This window comes from Thermobia domestica, chromosome 3 (genome assembly GCF_964235325.1).
Source record: "Thermobia domestica chromosome 3, izTheDome1.hap1.1, whole genome shotgun sequence".
NCBI lineage: Eukaryota > Metazoa > Arthropoda > Insecta > Zygentoma > Lepismatidae > Thermobia > Thermobia domestica.
In genome coordinates, this window is record NC_137456.1 from 109,969,989 (window position 1) to 109,992,816 (window position 22,828).

The window sequence follows — 22,828 nt, forward strand, 5'->3', positions numbered from 1 at the left end:
TACCTAGGGATCCATATACAGCCCATACGCTACGATCTATACAGTCTGCCACATATACACACACACACACTATTCCCTGTGAATTTCAGTCGGCTTTTGTACTTTAGCCCATTAAGAATTCTGCTCTACGTAAGTAGACGATTATTAACACACGCACTATCTTTATTCAGTAGTTCCTAGTTTTGCCGCTAGAGGTACACCAAATCGAAAACTGCCAACTCAGTGCAAACTTCGAAGTACAAACCCAGCACTATTCTTCAAACTTTCCAGATCGGTATAATTTCGCGTCAGAAAACATATTGTGCGCTACTTATTGATCCGCCCACGTAGACTCTACAGCTCAAAATACTTCTTTCTTGAGTTATATCCTTTTTGTATCATTCGACCAATTTTCGCAGTTCTGTAGTTCCTAGTGACGCCTTAGTGCATCCAAATCAGTCTTAAGTTCTATCTCTTTTTTTTTTTTTCCATGTTTTCGAGTGAGGGATCCATCCATCTTCAGTTTGTTGACGTTGAGTATATATATATATATATATATATATAATTCTATTATACATAATAATAATACAGAAATATACTAATCCACGTTAATGTACCATTGAACACATCGACTTCTGCTTTATGTAGCTTTACGAACTGGTGAAAGGAAAAAATAATCAGAATTTTTAAAGAAAGATGATATGCGTAGAATATGATTCCAGTTTTATCTTGTGTAATGTTTTGTACGGAATGAACCATTTCCGAATAAAGTGCACATGTGAAATATTATTTAAATATAAAAGTTTATTGCCAGAATATGAATTTTACACATACAAACTGCAAAATATACGTTATTTGTTTTTTTTAAACACTATACATTTTACATAACTGCATAAATTGTGCTCCTTACTAGTTTCATTTTTATACATTTTATTATTTTTTTACATTATATAATACAATTTCGTAAATTATTAAAAATAGGATAAAGTTTAAGAAAGAAGAAATCAAAATTTTCTCCTTTCTTATTTTGAATGGTTGATTACTTAAAAATGATAGCTGTAAAATTCTAAGGATAAAAAAACATAAAAAATAAAACTGCAAAGAAATTTTGGGGAACATCTTTGCACTATACATTTTCTTAAAGAATAAAGTTACAAAGCCGCTGAACTAATACACAATAATAAAAAAAAAAAAACTAAGTCAATCATGTAGTTGACTCTTCACTACCTGCCGAGGTGGAATATATATATATATAATTAATATATTACTATAATATTAATATAAGATCTGGAATTTTCTTTCAAATGACTATATCAATACAACAAATTACTAAAGTGACTATAAGCGCATAAATAATAGTTCATAAATAAACAAAGGCATTACTTGTATTTATATAGTTATTTTGTTAAGTAATATCTTTATTTATTTTACTATGTTAAGCTTATTTTAAAGCTGAAAAAAAACATTAACAAGAACAAGAAATTTTACCAACAAATTAATGTTAGAGAGAGAGAATAAAACACAATTTTATGTCATTTATTTCTTTCTTACCGTGACTTTTTTCCTACAGCTTGATGATAAACACTTTACTAAAATTATGCACTGTTCTTCATAAATTGGATCTTTCACTCTTTCTTTACTATGCTTAAAAATAAACAAACATGTATTTCTTACGGATGGCCAATTCCGGGTAATATCGGAAAAATTCTGGAATTTGGAAAGATTCTCATGTCGGAAAACTCCGGAATTTAAAAAAAATCGATTTCGGAAAAATACCGAAATTCAAAAAAATTCCGATATTTTTCCGAATTGGATTTTTTCTGAATTAAGGAATTTCTTAAATTCCGGGTTTTTTCCGAAAGCCGAACGTAAAATTTTCGATTCCGGAAAATTTTGGTCATCCCTAGTATTTCTTATTGAAGTATTAGCCTTCTCAAATGAAATAAATCGTTTCATTTTTGACTAAGTAAGGTTTACACACCTTAAAAATAATTTAATATATATTTGATTACGATACACTGAAACAAAAAGTGTCATACAAGAAAAAAAAATGTCTTAATTACGAAGCTGTTTTCATTGTGTAACATGCGTACCAGGTACCACACAAAATTTTCAATATACACTTTTAATCCTACTTTTAAGGCCTAAGCGTATAACTATTTTTCTCTTCTCCATTTTCTTTATAAGTTGATCAGGCTTGCTGATTTGCTAGAACTAAAACCCTCCAGTACCTAATAAAGTAAACAGTTTTCAATGATTTAAACTCACTTAACAAATGTACATGCCAATCTACCTACAAAATTACGTAAATGTTGACTGAACAGTGTACACACACGCTTTTTGCTGCATCTGACTCTTCTTTCTTTGCTTTGAAACCCTCGTAAAGGGAGTGTAGTTACTTTTTATGACAACAAGATTAAGGTTCAATATTATCCAGGAATTACAGGTTATACCAACTTTAACCTGAATAGCTTTGCATGTTAAAATCTACAACACCATGAAGTAATAATCTTGGAAATACATGTTCTTCAATTATGCACCTGTTACGACACGAAAATAATAATAATAATAATAATAATTAGAAGAACAAAAGAAAATAAACTCAAAAAGGGGAATATAGCCAAGTATTTGAGTACTATGGCACTTACTCAGTTTTACTGTAGAAAACTACTGCTAGTATTATTATATTAGTTAAGGTTCAGAGGATTCGTTTCTAGCACCTTTTAAAATTTAAGTGTTATCTCGAATACACGAACCTATGTGAGAAACTTGAAAATACCATACACATTCATATTTGATATTTCATAGTGTTTGTTTCGGCAGATACCATTTTATTTTAAAAATGCAGAGTAGCATACATACTCCACCCAAATGTTTATCTATCCCAGAATCCCAGTGCATAACACATACATGCACTTTTATCACCGTTTAATCATTTTTCAACTATTGCTTTTTTTCGTAAGTCTATAAGTTTTTAAGTGCATTTCGTTCAACTAATTCTTTTTCAGACTTAAGAAATAATCGATACGCAAAGAAATATGTTATGACTGATCTCTGTATGAAATATATAGGATAAAAACAATAATTAGATAATTAATTACCCAAAAAGTGATTTTAAAAAGTTCATATCACCAAATTTTACATGGTATAACAGATAATTAAATGAGATGTTCGTATTATTACAATCTCAATACTAATTATTAGAAAAGCTGGTACCGAAATATGAATCATGACAGACCACCCATTGTAAGTATATGACCTACATAAATAAAAACAACCCAACAAACAATAATAATAATAAAAAAAAGAAAATTTTATAAAAACTTTTCCTTACTACACAGCGCGAAATTTCCGGTCCCCAAATCGCTATTTGGGGCCCAAATATTTTAATTTGGCAATAGACATTTGGCCTGTACTTTGTATGCCAGATGCCAAAGGCGACCGAACTCTCTGATATAGATATTCGATTTAAACTTTAAATTTCATGTTCTACCTTAATATGTATGTTCTATTTCCCAATACAGTATCAAAAACATTATGAAACCTTTTCTTTTTACATAGCTCGTTTTTACAATATTTTATATGAAAAACAAATATGTATATGTATATACAACACAGTCTGAACAGCAATTAATTTTGAACACATAAGTAAATAAAACTATACAGTCTTTTACAGTCCTTTATTAAAACTTTGAGCAGCTACTTAAAAGTAAGATAAAAATCTACTCAAACAATAATGAATGATCATGTAAAAACATGTTTTACTCTCCTTCATCTCTCTCCGTTACACAGACACACACACACACACACACACTCATACGTACCGATGCATACATATATCAAACACACATTGTTTTAAAGTCTCCTACGATAAGCTGAAGACTTGCATTTATTAATGAAATAAATCTTGCTTTTTATGTTGCACATGTAACTGTTTTGTCATGCCGAAAAAATCTTGAAAATTGTCCCAAAATAAAAGGATATCAAAACTTATATAACACACAAAACTAATATACATATATACTACAAATAAACAGTTTGAAAACGGATGGGGAGGAGAGAGGGGAATATCTACGTAATGGCACTACTTAACGGCAAGACCTTTTTATCTTATGACTAGTATTTAAAAATATGTTGAACAGATTTATTGTATAAGAAAAACGTAACTTTCTTGTTAAATTTTTATGATGAAGCGAACATAACTACCTTTTTATTTTAAAACTCTGTAACTTCCTTACTATTATTCACTTTTTTTATATCAAGATAAGATTGTTGTAGAAATAAATTATATTTTGGTGCGGTATTATTGAAAGCAAACAACATCAATATTCGATACCAGACGCTTCTTCTTCACAAAAGCTAGAATTCGTGACAGGAGCTTGAACATATACAAAGCGTTGTTTCTAACAGTCTTATACGTAAAATATCTAGTTTTATGGTTGTACAACACTGTACTAACAAATCTAAATGCATATACATTATGAATAGATTTGCTACAGCTTGTCAAAGTGTATGACAAACCAATTATTAATGAACATAAGTGTACAATACATTTCAAACTTTTTAGAATTCTTTCTAATACTTGAAAGCTCTCTGCTTTCTTCACATGGTATATTTTTTTTTTGCTCCAAGCTTTATTAGTGTAACAAAATGCTGTTATTTGAAATTATATAGAAAGAGCAGTCAAATGAAAACAGATCATGACGCATAAATCCCATAGCGTGCAAGTTGGTAATATTGGCATTTGTTACGGACTATGACATCTAGTGAGGATTCCGGAAAACAAAGTACCAGCGTGTACAAATACACCAATCGTGTGTTGAAATGTGCTGGATCTAAGGTAGTCGATACAGGTATTCGTTCAATATAAGAAGTGGAGGCGGATAATGAACAGAGACGCGTGATAACCTTTTTGATCGCTAAGAAGCTGGAGTACGCAAAATTCATCGTCAGATGGATGCTGTGTACGGCGAACACAGGATGTTACATTTACGTGTGCTGGAGTGACAAGAGAGATTGCGATCATCACTTCTTATGTTAGTATTTGCCTAAGAAATCCTTCAATATTCTCGCTATAGCCCAGATCTCTCCCATGTGATCTTCACAATTTTGGAGAGCTGAAGAGAGATATTCGTGGAAATCTGTTTGCATAGGACAATGACGCGTGCGACTGTGTTAAGATGTAGTTCCATCATAGCCCACAGGTTTCTTCAAGGATAAGAATGACGGTTTCCTCCCTCAGTGGGGTCAATGTGTGCAGATAAGGTAATAAATACTTAATGGCATTTTTTGGCGTCTAACTTGTTTTTATTCGACTGCCTCTCTATATACATATAAGAACGTTGTGCTTTCATATGAAAATATAGTAAGAATAATTTTCTTGAAGAAGTACAGATACCAATAGTTCTACGCATAAATTAATACTACTACAATTATAATTGTAATACTATTAAAATTTTAGTGGAACACTTAATTTTAACATACATATATTATATTCAATTACTGAATTTAAAGGAGAGGCATCAATAAGGGCCGTGTTGATACGTTACTTGATTACTATAGCAACATACTGATGCAATTTGTTACTGAACTGAGAAGTAAAAAATTGCTGTTTACCTTTTACGCAAAGTGCTTTAAAGTTTAATTACAAATGAATATTCAGTCAACGGCACTATCTTCGAGAAAAATCGACTATGAATCCTTGGTACTATTACTTAATTAAAATCCAACTGAAGTTCTAGTTTTAGAAACATGAACTTCAAACAACTCACGACGTATTCACATAGGATCATTTGCAAATTATTTTTCCATTCGTAATTTAATATTCTTCGCCACGTAAAACAACTTTCCCCACATTTTCATTATATTAATTTTAATAGCTCTTAAGAACAATTCTACATACAGGAAAAGCTGCACTTCTACCAGCTACAATAGCAACCAAATACACATGGGCATCCAATGCTGCACAAATATCGAATTTTATTCTAATAACAGTGAAGTCAACAAATAATCCTCGTATATGATGTAAAATATAGCACGAAGTACTCAGACAAGCTGACCAAAATTAAATACATTCAGGTAATTACCATCTATTAGTATATATATATATATATATTGGAAAGAGCTTATCTGAAATTTACTGTTACATTAACACTATGCTCTTATTTATTTTTAAATAAAACATACATATATAAAGAATGTTTAACACTATTCTATGACAGCCTACTTTTCATATGAACTTCTTCCTCTACGTGTGCTCATTTTTCAATTCTACACACATGTATTCCTCATAAATAACTCTGCATATTAATTAATTATCTGCCCTTCAATTTCAGTGCCTATGCATGTTGGCATTATTATTATTTTTATAGTTAGTGAAAAAATGTATTAATTGTGAATCTGTTCATCTTTAAACAAACAAGTGGTGAGTTAAATAGTTATAGGCAATACATAATACAAAGCATCATACGATACTTTTTCTTTCTTAAATAAACATGGCTTCGGGCTGAAATCATCAACTACAAGTAGTAGAATAGTATTTCTGAGAGAAGAGAGTCAGCAAAGAAGGTATTGTTTACTGATCAAACTTAGCATCGTTAGTATATACTGTATCCCCATTTAAATGCTTATTGGCCCCCAATGATACCAGCTGATATGTCTTACAAATATTATGATATATATGTATAAATGTACAGAAGGGATAGAGAATTCGTAATGTATCTGTGAAATGTTATTTAAAAAACAGGGCATTTTTTTCCTTGTGTATAATCAATCATGTGGATACTTTTCATTCTCTTCATATGAAATTGCGATTAAGGCCTCCGGAAGCATACACTTCATATACACTATTATCCTATTTATTTCTACTTGCCAAGACAGGGCTTTATGTGAATTTAATTTTAATGTCTCACACTTTTATATTAATTTATATCTCATGAATATACTCCCCTTCCAGGTAAAAGTATTATCGCTCTAAGATTTCCTGGTGCGTCGTGCACCTTCTTTCTTTATATAATATGAATTTAAATCGCTCTAAGATTTCCTGGTGCATGTGCACCTTCTTTCTTTATATAATATGAATTTAATTCGATTAACGGTTTATTTATAGTTTGTCTTGTAATACCATATATGGATTACATGCAACATTAGTTTTAAGCCTACCAAAGTGATTATATATATATAAATTTATTTATTTTAAAAATTCTCTGTGAATTTTACTGCCACAGATAGAAAATCAGACACACAAAGTAGCATGTACTATGTATCAATAATTTCATCTTGTATTAACTGATATAAATTACGTTAAAAAAAAAAAAAAAAAAAAACTTACATTACTGATTCACTTCTAATTCAAATTTCGCCTAGATCACTGTAATAATGTACGGTAACTGCACATATAAACGAAATAATGTTAATCTGAAGGGATTCTAGTTAACGAAGTTTATGAAAAATCACACAAAGACATTAGATTTATAAACGGTAATTATAGAATTTTAACTCAAAGGTATGTACTTCAGCCATCTAACACACACATTTAGTTCAATAAAACTGAGATTAAACGCTAAGTAATAGTTGTAAATTTAACGACTCATAAATTTGGTCCCATTTTCTTTAAAATTAATTTTTCCCCTTGGAATATTACTTTAGAAAATAAAACAAGGACTGAATTTATTTATTAAAAAAAAAAAAAAAAAAAGTAAAATCCATCAAATACGCATTTCTATTCTGTCAAACGAATGTCGTAGTGGTTTTTAATATTTCTTGCTTCTTATAAACCACTTTCTTCTAACATAGACGAATAAATTGTTTTGAAAATGTCATCATTTTTTTTTTTTTTATTTTTGTCCGTACGTTCCGGAACTAAGTCTGCAGTGACTAATACCCATAATTACATTACGAAAGAAAGACAAATAATACAGAACTGTACTTTTAATCAAGCACACTGTTCCACACGACAGTGTAAAATACACTATTAATACAGTAAATTCAACATTTTAGTTTCAAATCAGGACTTTCTGGCTGAACAGACTACATCAGAGTTTGTCCGTTGCTTCCGAAGTTCGTTAAATCAAGGGATGAGTGTACATGTATATCCTGTTCTTGACAACTATAAGAGGAATGTAAAGAAAATAGTGTATGTGAGATTTAAAATTTCAAGTACTAAACACATGGCATTTGGGAAAGATTACACAAAAACAACGAGTAAAAAACCTAAGGTTTCAACCCACGACTTCCAAGAACGGAAGGAAATATTTTGTACATGTTATGCAACTGATATGTTCAAAAATTATTAGGAAGACTCATTTAAATGATACAACTGAGTTCTGGTTAATAAATATTCACAAGAGAATTTAAATATGTAATATACGTAATAAATGCAATTCAGAAAATCCTTAGTGCAGTGTATTTAAGATAAATGGGATTTCGATTATTGGATAAAAAAGAAAAACCTAGTTACGCAACAATTATTTTAAAACATTGTACAATATGGATTTATATAACGTAAATACAGTTAACTCGTTCCTTCGACACATCCTATACACAGGCCTACGCGTAAGTGCAGAAAATTAAATTCTCACCAGGAGGACATTACAAAGAGAAATTACCACAGAATTGCAGTCGTTAATAAAAATGTCAATTTGTCACTCAAAGTTTAGCTTATGAGATGTGTATTCTCAATATATATAGTATCTTAATATTCGAAATACATCTACCTGAATCACGGCACATTACTTCTGCCTTCTCCCTCCTTGAGAACATGCAATGGCACTCAATGCAATTATAACCAAAGGAAAAAAATACAGATGAATTTATTACAAAATAATAGAACATAAGAAACTACCTAGAAAATAAAAGCAAAATTACAACGAAATTTAAGATTTTTTGACTCATTCATCACAAAGAAAACACAATTCTATCTCTTTTTGTTGCTCTGAGTAATAAGAGGCTGATTTCTATTATCCTTTACTTAAGACTAGCACTAAACCTTTATTCCGCAACGTACTGTTCAACACAACAATTATCACTACTATCTTGCTGTTGTGCACGAGTCACATGTTATGTAGATACTGCATTCTTGTTTAATTTATTTGGTGTGAACTCCAAATACTAATTAAAGTAATGAATAATCATTTTATGCAACGTTATAATGATTACAGAAAAACCTGAAGAATTCTGGCCAGACAGATGGCGCACATTTAACAGGCTGATACGTGATCAGTTGGATTCTTAGTGTCATTATTTTGGTTTGTTTGACCCTTAGAACCCAGCTTCTCAGATGTTCATCGAATGGACTACTACGTATGGGACGTGGTTGAGAGAAGTTCAACAAACATCAACAGAAAACCGCTGCGGCTCTCGGGGCAGCTGTTGTGGATACAATAGCAGACATTCCCAAGACCCATCTCCTTACCGCCAGCAGGTAGTTTCGACAATACGTAGAAGGTCTTATTGCGGAAATGCCGGTTTTATTTAATGATGTCATCCATTGTCGATGTGATCACATGTACAACCCGTTAAAAAATAAATGCTTTCTCTCTATTGTCTGTTCTTTATTGGCTACAAACGTGACTTCGGGGTACCTATGACAACACTCCTCTTTAAGTTATTTTTAGAACAATGGCATAATTCTTTTTAAATAAAAACACACTCTCATCTTGTTGGAGACACTGTAGAAATTGTTTGGACCATGTCCGTATTACATTACCGTAACGAACAGATTGATACACTAAATAAAGAAACTACATTACATAAAGAAAGAAACACTTGCTAAGAAACAAATTAAATGCAAGCATCTTGATACTTCGGCGCAACGAGAAAATAACTAGCGAACATCCAGCCTAGCAAGCATCAGTTTATATGCATTTTTTTCAAGAATGCAGTTCCTACAAAACTGTTACTCTCTTTGCACAATATAACGTTAAAACAACATTTACAATACTTTTATATAACGCATACGATGCAAAGGCTATGCGTCTTTAAACAGTACATTTCACACTACCTTTCCTTCGCTCATATTAAATTCATCAAACATTACATAATGTCTCAGAAATGTACAATTAAAACTATAATGCAAGTCTACACTGGAACTAAACAATGAATACTACCACAGAAGAGACTAAGTGATAACAAAAACTGATCCCTAACTTCTTTTACTCAATACTGAAAATGAAAAATTGTTTCATTTTATGATCAATACTGAAGAGAGATTTCTTGAAAGTATTTCTTTGAGGAGTATATTACTTGTATATTTTGCAATAGATTTGATATGTGCTCCACGAACACTGTTCGAAGATATTAACTGAAACGGGTGCTGGAATGATTAAAAACACACTCAAGTATAAGGCAATATACCGTCAACTAAACCATGCACTATATGCATTATAAACTCTTATCACAATATTGGTATGTTTGAACAGCGAATGGAAAATATAAACTTTTCTTCCTTCTTTTTTGTAAACAAGCACATCTGATACTTTACCACTGAGCACCATTCATAATTATCCTCATACACTGATGAAGAAATTCCGAGAAGTTGTATACTTGATCACTTTATCCCTTCAGAATAACCTGGAAAAATAATTAGTCTAATTATTATTCTGTGCTTTATCATAGTAAAGTATCTGAATAGCAACAGTTCGTATTTTTTCTAAAGGTAATAATATACCAAAACAAAGACATTTTTAAACTATTGAATGGAGAACTTCCGGAAAATGAAATGTCATAACAATGTTTGTAACATCCTTTCATTTCTAAAAACAAGCATTCATATATCTACTGCATCATTACTTGACATACAAGCTTACCGTGACACACCATGTCTTTCTAGCATACTACAGAGGTTGATTCATTTATATTGAGTCGAATTTGAATGTGCCACTTCTTTAGGAAATGCCGTGTTCCCACTGGATGTGTTCGATATGCAGGCTACCTCTACTGTCTATTACCCAGCATCGGAATTTCCAATGCAGGAAATTGCGTTGCAGCTGGACCCCACTTTTCTTTGCAGGCTTTCCATAGGCCGGAAACGGTGTGGATTTGACGACGGAACAGGCATCACTGTGGAGTCCGAAAGCACAATAGTCCATTAAGTTCGCATCTGCACTCTTGAGAGGGATGTCAGAGAAGGAAATAGCTGAAACTCCAGTTTTCTGTTCCAAACAGCGATAGAACTCTAGTGATGTTTTTGTGTAGATGGATGCCTCGTCTTGATGCAATTCAACCTGGTTCATAGTTTGTCCGTACAATGCTGGGATTTCATGCTGGAACATTTCAGGACAAGAGTCTGGTATTTCGCAGCATTGATTTTGACGTTTCGGTCCATCTTTCGGAGACGCAATTTTCCCCTGTACGCAATATTCCCCGGGCGTCAACAGGTCTGTGTGTTGTAATGGGACGAACTTTACCACAGTCTGCGAGGTAAATCCACGCCTCATCAAGGGTAACAACAAACTTCCACCACCACCCGCGAGATGAGGTTAATACAGCCTCCTGTAACTTCTTTTTCGCCGTCACATGACATGTTTTCAGAGCATGCATACTACTCTTGCGAACAACTGTGAGGCGTAAATCCTTGTGAATGATGCGGTTGATTTTCGCGAGTGGTATGCAGATTTACTGGTTATTGTAGTATGTTGTATGTATGTGGATTTTCGGAAATCGCCACATCCGGAACCACGTGCAGCAATTGTGGCGGTGTGGCGGGCCCAGGACTCTGTGGGGCATATTTCCATATAATACGATTCACAGTGGGACGACCTACACGAAAATTACGCACTTGACACATTTCTACGATGCGCGACACACTGGACTTAGCGTCGGAAAGGGCAACAATGAACCCCTCCCAGAATCTGTTCAGTTTTGGGGGGCATCGGACTACGCTCAACCACACTGCTCTATTGCGTGACTAACGAGATACTGTTCTTGCTTGCTTCGTGGCAATTTCATGCTGATGGGTTGCGCACCCGCGGTACAGTTGCACATTGACTTTGGCTCAATATAAATGAATGAACCTTTATACACTTGTTCAAAAGTGTTACAAATTATTTCAAAGACTGAAGGGGATGCAGTCAAAATGAATCATATGATAAAGGAATGTCCACATAGTGATATACCAAATGAGTAAATATGAAAAATGTACCAAGAAGCTGAACTTTCAGTTTGAAGAATATGTTATAATCGTCAGTTTAAAGAAAGCAACTATCAGCATAATGCAAACTATACGCAAGACAAGAATATGTTCCAGTGAGAACTGTGAACTGGGCTTTGATGAGGTGTGAAAATATCCACAATAACTACTCTTTACGTAAGAAAAGCTACAGGTCAAAAAAATAAATAAATAAATATATAAATATATAAATAAATAAATAAAATAAATAGAAATAAAAATAAATAAATAAGTAAATAAAAAAATAAATTGTAAGTGATTAGAAAACGACTTCGTTTTACGATAATGCCGTTAATTTAGAAATAAGTAAGTTTGAAAATAAACCAGTCAGTATCATAACTTCGAAGAAAGAACTTTAAGATTTAAATCTTAAGAGGATGCGTTGCACCAAAGGAATCATTTCTACGAGATGAGAATAAGAAAACTATCATACTGAATATCGAGACTAAATTTACATTCTTAGCGAAAGAAGGTCTTATTAACTGACGAATTGCGTTTGTACTATTTGGTAAAAACCGAAAGTTCGTTTGGTTTTGTTTTCTTATCATTAGTTCAACTTACTTTTCCAGCACTAAGTAGACGCGAAAAACTGCTTTATAATTTTCAACTTGAGATCCGAATCGTATGTATTTCCACTGGAAATCGAACACCGATTTACCAGCACCGAAGTCCTGCAATCCGCATCTCCACATAATATCGAGATTGGGTAAGATCGAATAGTAACATGGCAGGCAACATTGTAGAAAGAATTATAAAGAAGGAGCATTATGGTAGCATTCTCCATCGCTATGCAAAGCCGTTTAAGAGATATTTAATTGGCATTTAGTTCGTCCTACACAAATTAGTCCCAACCCATACTTTGCAGAAAGTGTGATGACAATTTGAAGAAAATGCAATCCACAACCAATTTAAACCATCTTAGGAATAAATTACACGAATGAAGGGACGTATCTGTGAAAGACTTGAAGTATTTGATAAAAGAGAAGTAAATGAAAAATCTTTGAGTTTTACGTCCCACGATTATGCCGGCTAGGCTAAAGGAGACGGTGATGATGATTAATGAATGAAGTGGTGGAATGAAGATAGTGGGAGAAAACGGGAGAACCCCGAGAAAACCCACGCACACGGTGTTTGTCCACCACAAAGCTCACTTGGCGGGGGCTGGGATCGAACCCGGGATCCCAAGCACCAGAGGTGAACGCTCTACCACTGTGCCACCGTGGCTCCAGAAGTAAATGAATCTGTACTGAGAGACAATAATTTTTTGCCGAAACCTACACAGATAAATTTGGGTGCTTTTGATGCGTATATTTTTAATGAATATTTAATATGCTTCAATTAGATCAATTAACAAATGCACTGCTTTCTTATTCAAACTAATAAATCAATAATCATTAATCAGGAAAAAGAATAAAATACACATTCACCTGATATAATAATATTGACTTATATTATTGAATCATGTCAGTTGTTTTGAGTGTAAGTAGAAAGTAGAGTTGATGAACTTAGATTCATTATAACATTGAAATGACTAATTAAGCCAAAGACGAAAAAATAAAAGAAAGAAAGAACGAAATCGAATAACATGAGTTCTTTGTTAGTCATGTATTTGATGTTCGTAATTCCCCGTTTCTATAACGGAGACTTCTGGAGAAAAATCGAACTGAATCACATTTACGGTTTGCCCTTTTCTTACTATCTCCAAGTACTGAAGATAACGTCTATTCCTCTCTAATGCTTTTAGGATATCAGAGGGAGGGTCAAAGTAAATTTTCAAGAGCTGAATCTCTGATACATTGAAGATGAGAAGAGCAGAAGACACTTTTTAACTACCCATTATATATATAAAATTGCGACACCCTGTAAAACATGAGGAACATTGATGTACTTCCAGTATTGGGTTCTTTGGTGATAGGAAGTAGATGATTAACTGTGTAACAGTTTCTGCCAACAGATGGCAGTGCTACAGAGGGACATTTGCGCCACCTGTGAAGAGTCTGTGTTGTGAATTAGCAGAGGCCGAAGATCAGCAGGTGCATGAAAGTGACTTACACAGTAAACACAAGCAAGACAACATGACTCGACGACGTAATCGTGCTCCATACAATCAAATGTGTGAGTTCGAACGGGGTTGTATTGTGGGCCTTGGAGAGGCTGGTTGGTTCTTTCGTCAAATCGGCAACCAAGTTGGCCGTGATACAGCACTAGTGCAGCGGTGTTGGCAGCGATGGATAGCAACCCATTCCCACACCCGCAGAGAAGATTCTGAACGTCCTCGTAGCACGGACGTGTGCCAAGATCGGAGTATTGTAAGGGCGGCATTGGCAGACCGCACAGCTACCACGTCCAACATTAGAGCGAATGTGGCCCCTGAAGTTTCCACACGCACTATTGGGAACAGATTACTAGCGGCAGGACTTCGGACATACACACCAATTGCCCGTCTCCCACTGATGCCACATCATCGCCGTACACGGTTGGCCTGGGGTCAGCAAAGGAGCACCTGGAGGACGTAATGGCTTTTAGTTGTGTTTAGCGATGAAAACCGATTCTCTCTCTATGCAAGTGATGGCAGACTGCGAGTGCAACGTCGACTGAAGAGCATCTGCTCTCACAGTGCGTGCGTGCAAGACGCAGTGGTCCCACCCCAGGTGTTATGGTGTGGGGCGCGATAAGCTACAACTCTCGCTCACCTTTAGTGTTTCTGAATGGGACATTGACAACCACCGCTTACGTGCAACAGGCGGTAGAACCGATTTTACTGCCTTTCTTGAGACAGGAGAGTCCTGTACTCTTTCAGCAAGACAATGCCCGGCCACATATTGCCCGTGCAACAGAAAGTGCTCTGCAAAGTGTGTCCCGACTTCCCTTGCTAGCACGTTCCCCAGATTTGTCTCCTATCGAACATGTATGGGACATTGTGGGTCAACAACTGACAACTGCTCCACGTCCACCTACAACTGTTGCTGATTTGCGGGACCATATCGAGCAGGGATGGCAGAATGTACCGCAAGACTGTATCTGTCATCTCTATGATCGAATGCATGCAAGAATCCGTGCCTGTATTGCAGTTTGTGCGGGGTATACACGGTACTAAAGTGGTGGTGGTACTGTGATGATAGACGTGCCGTTCACAAAAGAATGTACTGAAGGAGCTAATATTATAATAATCTCATATTCGTACCATGTACAGTATGGAATAAATGTGGTTCAGATTAGAAAACAATTTCATGGTGTTGCAATTTTATTTTCCGGTAGTATATTATATATATATATATATATATATATATATATATATATATATATATATATATATATATATATATATATATATATATATATATATATATATATATATACCGGGTGAGGCATTTAAAACTGTTTTTTTGAATATCTGGAAAACTACAAATCGGATTTTGAAAAAGTTGTAATAAAAGTTGTTCGTCTCGAAGGGGGATATCCAATGATACCACACTCGACCCCCTGCCCCCACCCCCCGGGGACGGGAGGGGAGGCAACTTTGAAATCTTAAATAGGAACCCCCATTTTTTATTCCATATTCTGATTCCCCGTGAAAAAATACGTAACTTTTGTATTGAACATTTTTTTCGTTGCGTGATAGATGGCGCTGTAATCGACAAAAATCAAAATGGCTCACAAACATTTGAAAAATGAGGCATTTAAAACTGTTTTTTTGAATATCTGGAAAACTAAAAATCGGATTTTGAAAAAGTTGTAATAAAAGTTGTTCGTCTCGAAGGGGGACATCCAATGATACCACACTCGACCCCCTGCCCCCACCCCCCGGGGGCGGGAGGGGAGGCAACTTTGAAATCTTAAATAGGAACCCCCATTTTTTATTCCATATTCTGATTCCCCGTGAAAAAATACGTAACTTTTGTATTGAACATTTTTTTCGTTGCGTGATAGATGGCGCTGTAATCGACAAAAATCAAAATGGCTCACAAACATTTGAAAAATGAGGCATTTAAAACTGTTTTTTTTGAATATCTTGAAAACAACAAATCGGATTTTGAAAAAGTTGTAATAAAAGTTGTTCGTCTCGAAGGGGGACATCCAATGATACCACACTCGACCCCCTGCCCCCACCCCCCGGGGGCAGGAAGGGGGGCAACTTTAAAATCTTAAATAGGAACCCCCATTTTTTATTCCATATTCTGTTTCTCCGTGAAAAAATACGGGTGCTTGTTTTAGGTGAGTCCTCTTGAATCTCACCATCGGGGTGCTTGTTTAAGGTGAGTCCCCTTGCCTCTCACCATCGGAAGCTCCATATTTTACCGAAGCAAATGTTCAAAATGGTGTCCGTTTTCTGCAATACACATTACAACTCTGTTTCTGAAGAACAATTCTACTGCTCTAAGTGTCTCTTCGCTAATGTTTGCACATGCATTGATTATGCGCTGCGACATATTTTCTGGGGTTGTTGGTTCTTCCGTGTAACATTTTGCTTTTAGCGTTCCCCACAGGAAAAAGTCGGAAGAAGTTAAATCAGGGGATCGTGCAGGCCAATTTTGAGAACCACCTCGTCCAACCCATCGATCAGGATATTTTCTATTCAAAACCTCACGAGATATCCGTGAATAATGCGCTGGACATCCGTCTTGTTGAAACCAAATATTCATTCTTGTTTGAAGTGGGACATCTTCCAGTAGTGTTGGCAAAATATTATCTAAAAAATCGGCATACATTTGACCATTCAAATTCCCGTCTATGAAGTATGGGCCAATTATTCGAGTACCTAAAACACCGCACCAAACGTTCACACTCCATGTACGTTGACGCTCGGCTTGCCTTAACCAATGTGGATTATCTACTGACCAATAATGCATATTATGCCGATTCACTTGACCAGTATTCGTGAAAGTTGCCTCATCAGAGAAAAGTATCTGTGAAATAAAATCATCATTAACTGCCAATTGCTGTTGTATCCAATTGCAAAAGTTCAAGCGGTGTTGAAAGTCGTCCCCATGTAGTTCCTGATGCAACGAAACGTGATATGGATGGAATCTGTGTTCATGCAGTATGTGCAGAACACTTCTTTGCGACATTCCAGAACTTCGTGCGATTTGCCGAGAACTGATGTGAGGATTTGCAGCAACTGCAGCTAAAACATTCACTGCGGCATTTTCGTTCGTCACAGGCCGTGATCGGACTCGTCTGGGTTGAATACTTCCAGTTTCAATAAATAATTGAATAATACTGCGAAAAGTCGTTGCAGAAGGAACATTCCTATCAGGGAACAGGTTAGCATACCTTAAACGTGCTTCTTCTACTGTCTATTTGACTCAAAGTATTCCTTAACTTCGTCACCTAATGTTACTGATATCTTCAATTGATCCATAATAAGAATTTTTCTGTAACTAATGAACAACTATTTTCATCATTATTGATCACAGACTCTAACTACATAGCAACGTCCAACTTCATCATACGATACGGACTATTGTCTTGTTGTCCATATTCTTTTCTTTCAGTTAACATCTCATTAAAAGTGAAATCCACAATCGAACTCCACTCAATAGAATTTCATCAAGAAACTAATCCTTGAAACTACATGTTATTCTCACCAATACAAAAAACGATATAACCCTGAATGACATGTGAACGTACTTTGTGAGTACGTTATGTAACATTGTCTTTCTTGGCGCTGTCTAATAGATAGCGCTCTAATAGACAACAATCAAAATGAGTAAACACCGCTGACAAGTGATAAGAAAATGTTCGAAATTGTGACTATTTTTTGCGATATATTTTGCATTATTCAAACTACCGTCTACGAAGCAAGAACTGCTATCACGCGTAGCAGTCCATGGTTAGATTTCCTGTAGGTGTAACACTTGCAATTAGGGATGGGCACGAGCGAGTTCGAGCAAGTTTTCTTTGAAACTCGACTCGACTCGACTCGAAAAACTTCCTCCAACTCTACTCGAAATTCTACTCGAATTCGGGTTAAGTTTCGAGTCGAGTCGAGCCAATTCGAGCTAAATCCTGTGTGTAGTTCCAAATACTCTTTTCAAATATCCTACGTAGATAATATAATTATCAATGATATTACTAGTAATATACTACCACTACTACAACTTATTATTATTATTATTATTATTATTATTATTATTATTATTATTATTACGCGGTTTGTATCTGAATACTAAAAACTAGTTGACTGTCTATCTGCGTAGTCGACAAGTCTTTAGGAGGCAAGGACATCGGTCATGAGGTTCTGGGTTTGAGTTCCGGAGGAGCAAGCCAAAAATTGATAAAAGTTATAGGGCGTCGGTCAAACATGTTCAAAACTGCTTGGTCCGGGTTTAGGGTTGTCATCGGCTCAAGCGGTCGGCTCACAGCTTATTCACTATCAAGCCAAACAGAAAAGTGAGCCAACAGCTCACCGAAGCGAGCCGGCTCAGCCATAGGCTCAGTTAAGATGAGTCGAACCGAGTCGATGGGCTGCTTTTAATGGAGCTGGCTCGAGCCGATGGCTCACATGAGTCGAGTTGGTGGCTGATCCGAATGGAACCGGCTCGAGCCATCGGTTCAATTGTGCCGAGTCGCTGGCTCGTCCCAACCAAGCCGGCTTGAGCTGTTCGCTCAGTTGAACCAGCCGAGCCTATTGACATCACTGCACGGATTGGGCTTCTTCTGGGGCTCAAAAAGTCGACCGTGCAGGTCTAAGCCTAGACGGTAAGAACTACAGTATATACTTATATTGGTGCTCACGAAATTTGAAGCTGTCTCGTTATAAAAATCTATTGTTGTCTCGTTTTCGAGACGAGATGACATATACTAAACGTACCCCCACCAGATGTACCTCTGTCGTGAGAAATATTGAAAGTATTCGACATTACTGCTTACATTTCTCATGGCTTTCGCTTTCCAGTCTAAACAGACCATAGTTTAAAAACGAGTTAAAAAGAGCTGAATGTGCGAGCCATTTATCAAACTCGACTCGACTCGAAACTCGAGCTCAAAACAAGTCGAGAAAATTGCCTTTGACTCGACTCGAATTCAACTCGAGTCGAGTTTAAGCTCGACTCGCGCCTACCCCTGCTTGCAATGTGTAGTCTATTGCAGAAAAGGGGGACCATTTCGAACGTTTGTTCGTTTGTTCAGTAAACAATGAAGATGTGTGAGAGGCAAAGAGACAACCCCAAAACAAACACCCGAATGGTAGGATGCAAGAGGCTCAACTAAAACAAACACCTCGATGACGAGACTCAAGGGGACTTACCTGAAACAAGCACCTCCTTAGTGAGAGGCAAGGGGACTCACATTGAATCAGCAAACAAGAGGCAACAAACTAACAGATACTATGTCCACGTAGTCCAATTGAAGTAAATTTCACGTACATCGGTAACAGAAATTACACCAAAAATATGGGCAAAGTAATGAATTATGTTCTGGAGAATCAAGTGTTTTGCTTAAAACATTACAGTTTCTCATTAAAGATTTTAGAATAACCACCTTTCAGAATAACTGAGATAGCGTTACGGTAGTCAACTATGGTGTCATTTGATAGTATTTACAAATATATCAAAACTATCTACTTTAATTTTCTTAATCTGATGCGTATTTCTTGGATATTTTTCAATTGTTCGAAACAAATTTTCGTCGATTACAGCGCTACCTATCACGAAACGAAAAAAATGTTCAATATAAAAGTTACGTATTTGTTCCCAGGGAATCCAAACCTTTATTAAAAAATGGAGGTTCTCGTATAATATTTCAAATTTGACCCCCTCCCGCCCCCGGGAGGTTGGGCAGGGGTCGAGTGTGATATTGTTGAATGTTCCCCTTCGAGATGAGTGATTTTTTTTTACGTTTTTGTTTTAAAAATCCGATTTTTAGCTTTCCAGATATTCAAAAAAACAGTTTTAAATGCCTCATTTTTCAAATGTTTGTGAGCCATTTTGATTTTTGTCGATTACAGCGCCATCTATCACGAAACGAAAAAAATGTTCAATACAAAAGTTACGTATTTTTTCACGGGGAATCAGAATATGGAATAAAAAATGGGGGTTCCTATTTAAGATTTCAAAGTTGCCCCCCTCCCGCCCCCGAGGGGTGGGGGCAGGGGGTCGAGTGTGGTATCATTGGATGACCCTCTTCGAGGCGAAGAACTTTTATTACAACTTTTTCAAAATCCGATTTGTAGTTTTCCAGATATTCAAAAAAACAGTTTTAAATGCCTCATTTTTCAAATGTTTGTGAGCCATTTTGATTTTTGTCGATTACAGCGCCATCTATCACGCAACGAAAAAAATGTTCAATACAAAAGTTACGTATTTTTTCACGGGGAATCAGAATATGGAATAAAAAATGGGGGTTCCTATTTAAGATTTCAAAGTTGCCCCCCTCCCGCCCCCGGGGGGTGGGGGCAGGGGGTCGAGTGTGGTATCATTGGATGTCCCCCTTCGAGACGAACAACTTTTATTACACCTTTTTCAAAATCCGATTTGTAGTTTTCCAGATATTCAAAAAAACAGTTTTAAATGCCTCATTTTTCAAATGTTTGTGAGCCATTTTGATTTTTGTCGATTCCAGCGCCATCTATCACGCAACGAAAAAAATGTTCAATACAAAAGTTACGTATTTTTTCACGGGGAATCAGAATATGGAATAAAAATGGGGGTTCCTATTTAAGATTTCAAAGTTGCCCCCTCCCGCCCCCGGGGGGTGGGGGCAGGGGGTCGAGTGTGGTATCATTGGATGACCCCCTTCGAGACGAACAACTTTTATTACAACTTTTTCAAAATCCGATTTTTAGTTTTCCAGATATTCAAAAAAACAGTTTTAAATGCCTCATTTTTCAAATGTTTGTGAGCCATTTTGATTTTTGTCGATTACAGCGCCATCTATCACGCAACGAAAAAAATGTTCAATACAAAAGTTACGTATTTTTTCACGGGGAATCAGAATATGGAATAAAAAATGGGGGTTCCTATTTAAGATTTCAAAGTTGCCCCCCTCCCGCCCCCGGGGGGTGGGGGCAGGGGGTCGAGTGTGGTATCATTGGATGTCCCCCTTTGAGGCGAACAACTTTTATTACAACTTTTTCAAAATCCGATTTGTAGTTTTCCAGATATTCAAAAAAACAGTTTTAAATGCCTCACCCGGTATATATATATAACAGGTGCGGCAGTGAAACGGGCGATTTTGAAACCTCCACCAGCGATACAAATTTATTCACAGCAATATAAATATAAAAGAATTACAACATAAATTTACAATGCTTGGTATTTGTGGGGAATGTTTCTGAACAACTTGCTTATCTTGCACATACATGTCACGACACAAAATGTCCATCACTTGAAACTGACATAAGTAGGTGGCCCCCTTTTTCCTTCACACATGTTCCAAGTCTTTTACGAAGTTAGACATCACATCTCGCAGGACTGGCACTGAAATTCGATTAACTTCCTCGCGAATTTGATCCTTCAGTTCCTGGATGGTGTGTGGTGGGTAACACCGGAAGATCTCAGATTTCAAATGACCCCAAAGGAAAAAATCACATGCTGAAAGGTCAGGGGATCTTGGAGGCCAAGGAAAGTCCCCGTTCTTGGAGATGAGATGACCACGAAAAATCATCTGTAGCGCGTTAATGCAAATGTGCGAGGTGTGGCATGTGGCCCCGTCTTGTTGAAAAAAAAAATTTTGCAGTTACAGGAAGATCAGCAAGCTGTGCACTAGGAAATGGTTCAACATGAGAACGTTCTGTATTCACAGAAACAGCATTACCGCGATCGTCTTCAAAAAAATAAGGCCCGATGATTCCAAATGATGGAACGCCACACCACACTACCACTTTCCGACTGTGAAATGGCTTTTCATGAAGCATCTCAGGATTTTCACGTGACCAGTATCTAAAGTTTTGCTTGTTAATAAAGCCTGACACACAAAAATTGGCCTCATCGTTCATGATCAGATTGACGCACAGGCTTGGGTTGTCGTTCATGAGTTCCAACAATTCCCGGCAAAAACGTGGTCTCTTTGGGAGGTCGTCAGCATTCAGTTGTTGCACTATTTGCATTTTGTATGGGTGATATTGCAGTTCTTTGTGCAATATTCACCGTACACTGCGATCCGGTATGCCAAGTCGCAGGGCACGCTTGCGTGCATTGTTCTCCGGTCCACGACGCTATCTCAACTGAACACCGATTTCAGGATCAATGGCAAATGTTTGTTGTCCAGATGGCACCACTCTCGTTTTCTGATTCCTAACGTAACTTACTATTTCCAGGGTTTCAAAATCGTCCGTTTCACTGTTGTACCTGTTTATATATATATATATATATATATATATATACACGAGTCACTTAACTCGAACTGGCAACACCGCTACGATTGGAGTGTCGTGTGGGCAGCAGACAAATGACGAACGTAGTGTGTTCCGTGGGTGTGTACGAGTCAGTTCAACGCTGCTGCGGTCTCATATTACGATGTGTGTGGCGAGTAGATATTGTTAAAGTGATTGTTGTGTGAAATACCACCCTAACGCAATGTTCACGCGTGCAGAACAGCTTGTGTTTATGAAATTCCAGGTGGCACGAGGTCGAAATGCTAGGACGATTCGCAGAGGATTAGTAGAGGCCTGTGGTGAAGCTGCTCTACCGTATAGGACAGTGGCGAGATGGGTTGCAGCATTTCAAGCGGGACGACAGTCAA

General features: G+C 36.2%; 1 protein-coding gene across 1 annotated transcript in view; it reads right to left on the bottom strand.

The window, feature by feature from the left end:
• Window positions 1–763: 763 nt before the first annotated feature.
• Window positions 764–22,828, bottom strand: part of LOC145680660 (xylosyltransferase Oxt-like) — a 91,034-nt gene continuing 68,969 nt past the window's right edge. The window contains exon 16 of the mRNA XM_081751441.1: window positions 764–10,548. Coding sequence (XP_081607567.1) covers window positions 10,539–10,548 — 10 coding nt within the window. The 3' untranslated portion in view covers window positions 764–10,538. The remainder of the gene's footprint in view (window positions 10,549–22,828) is intronic.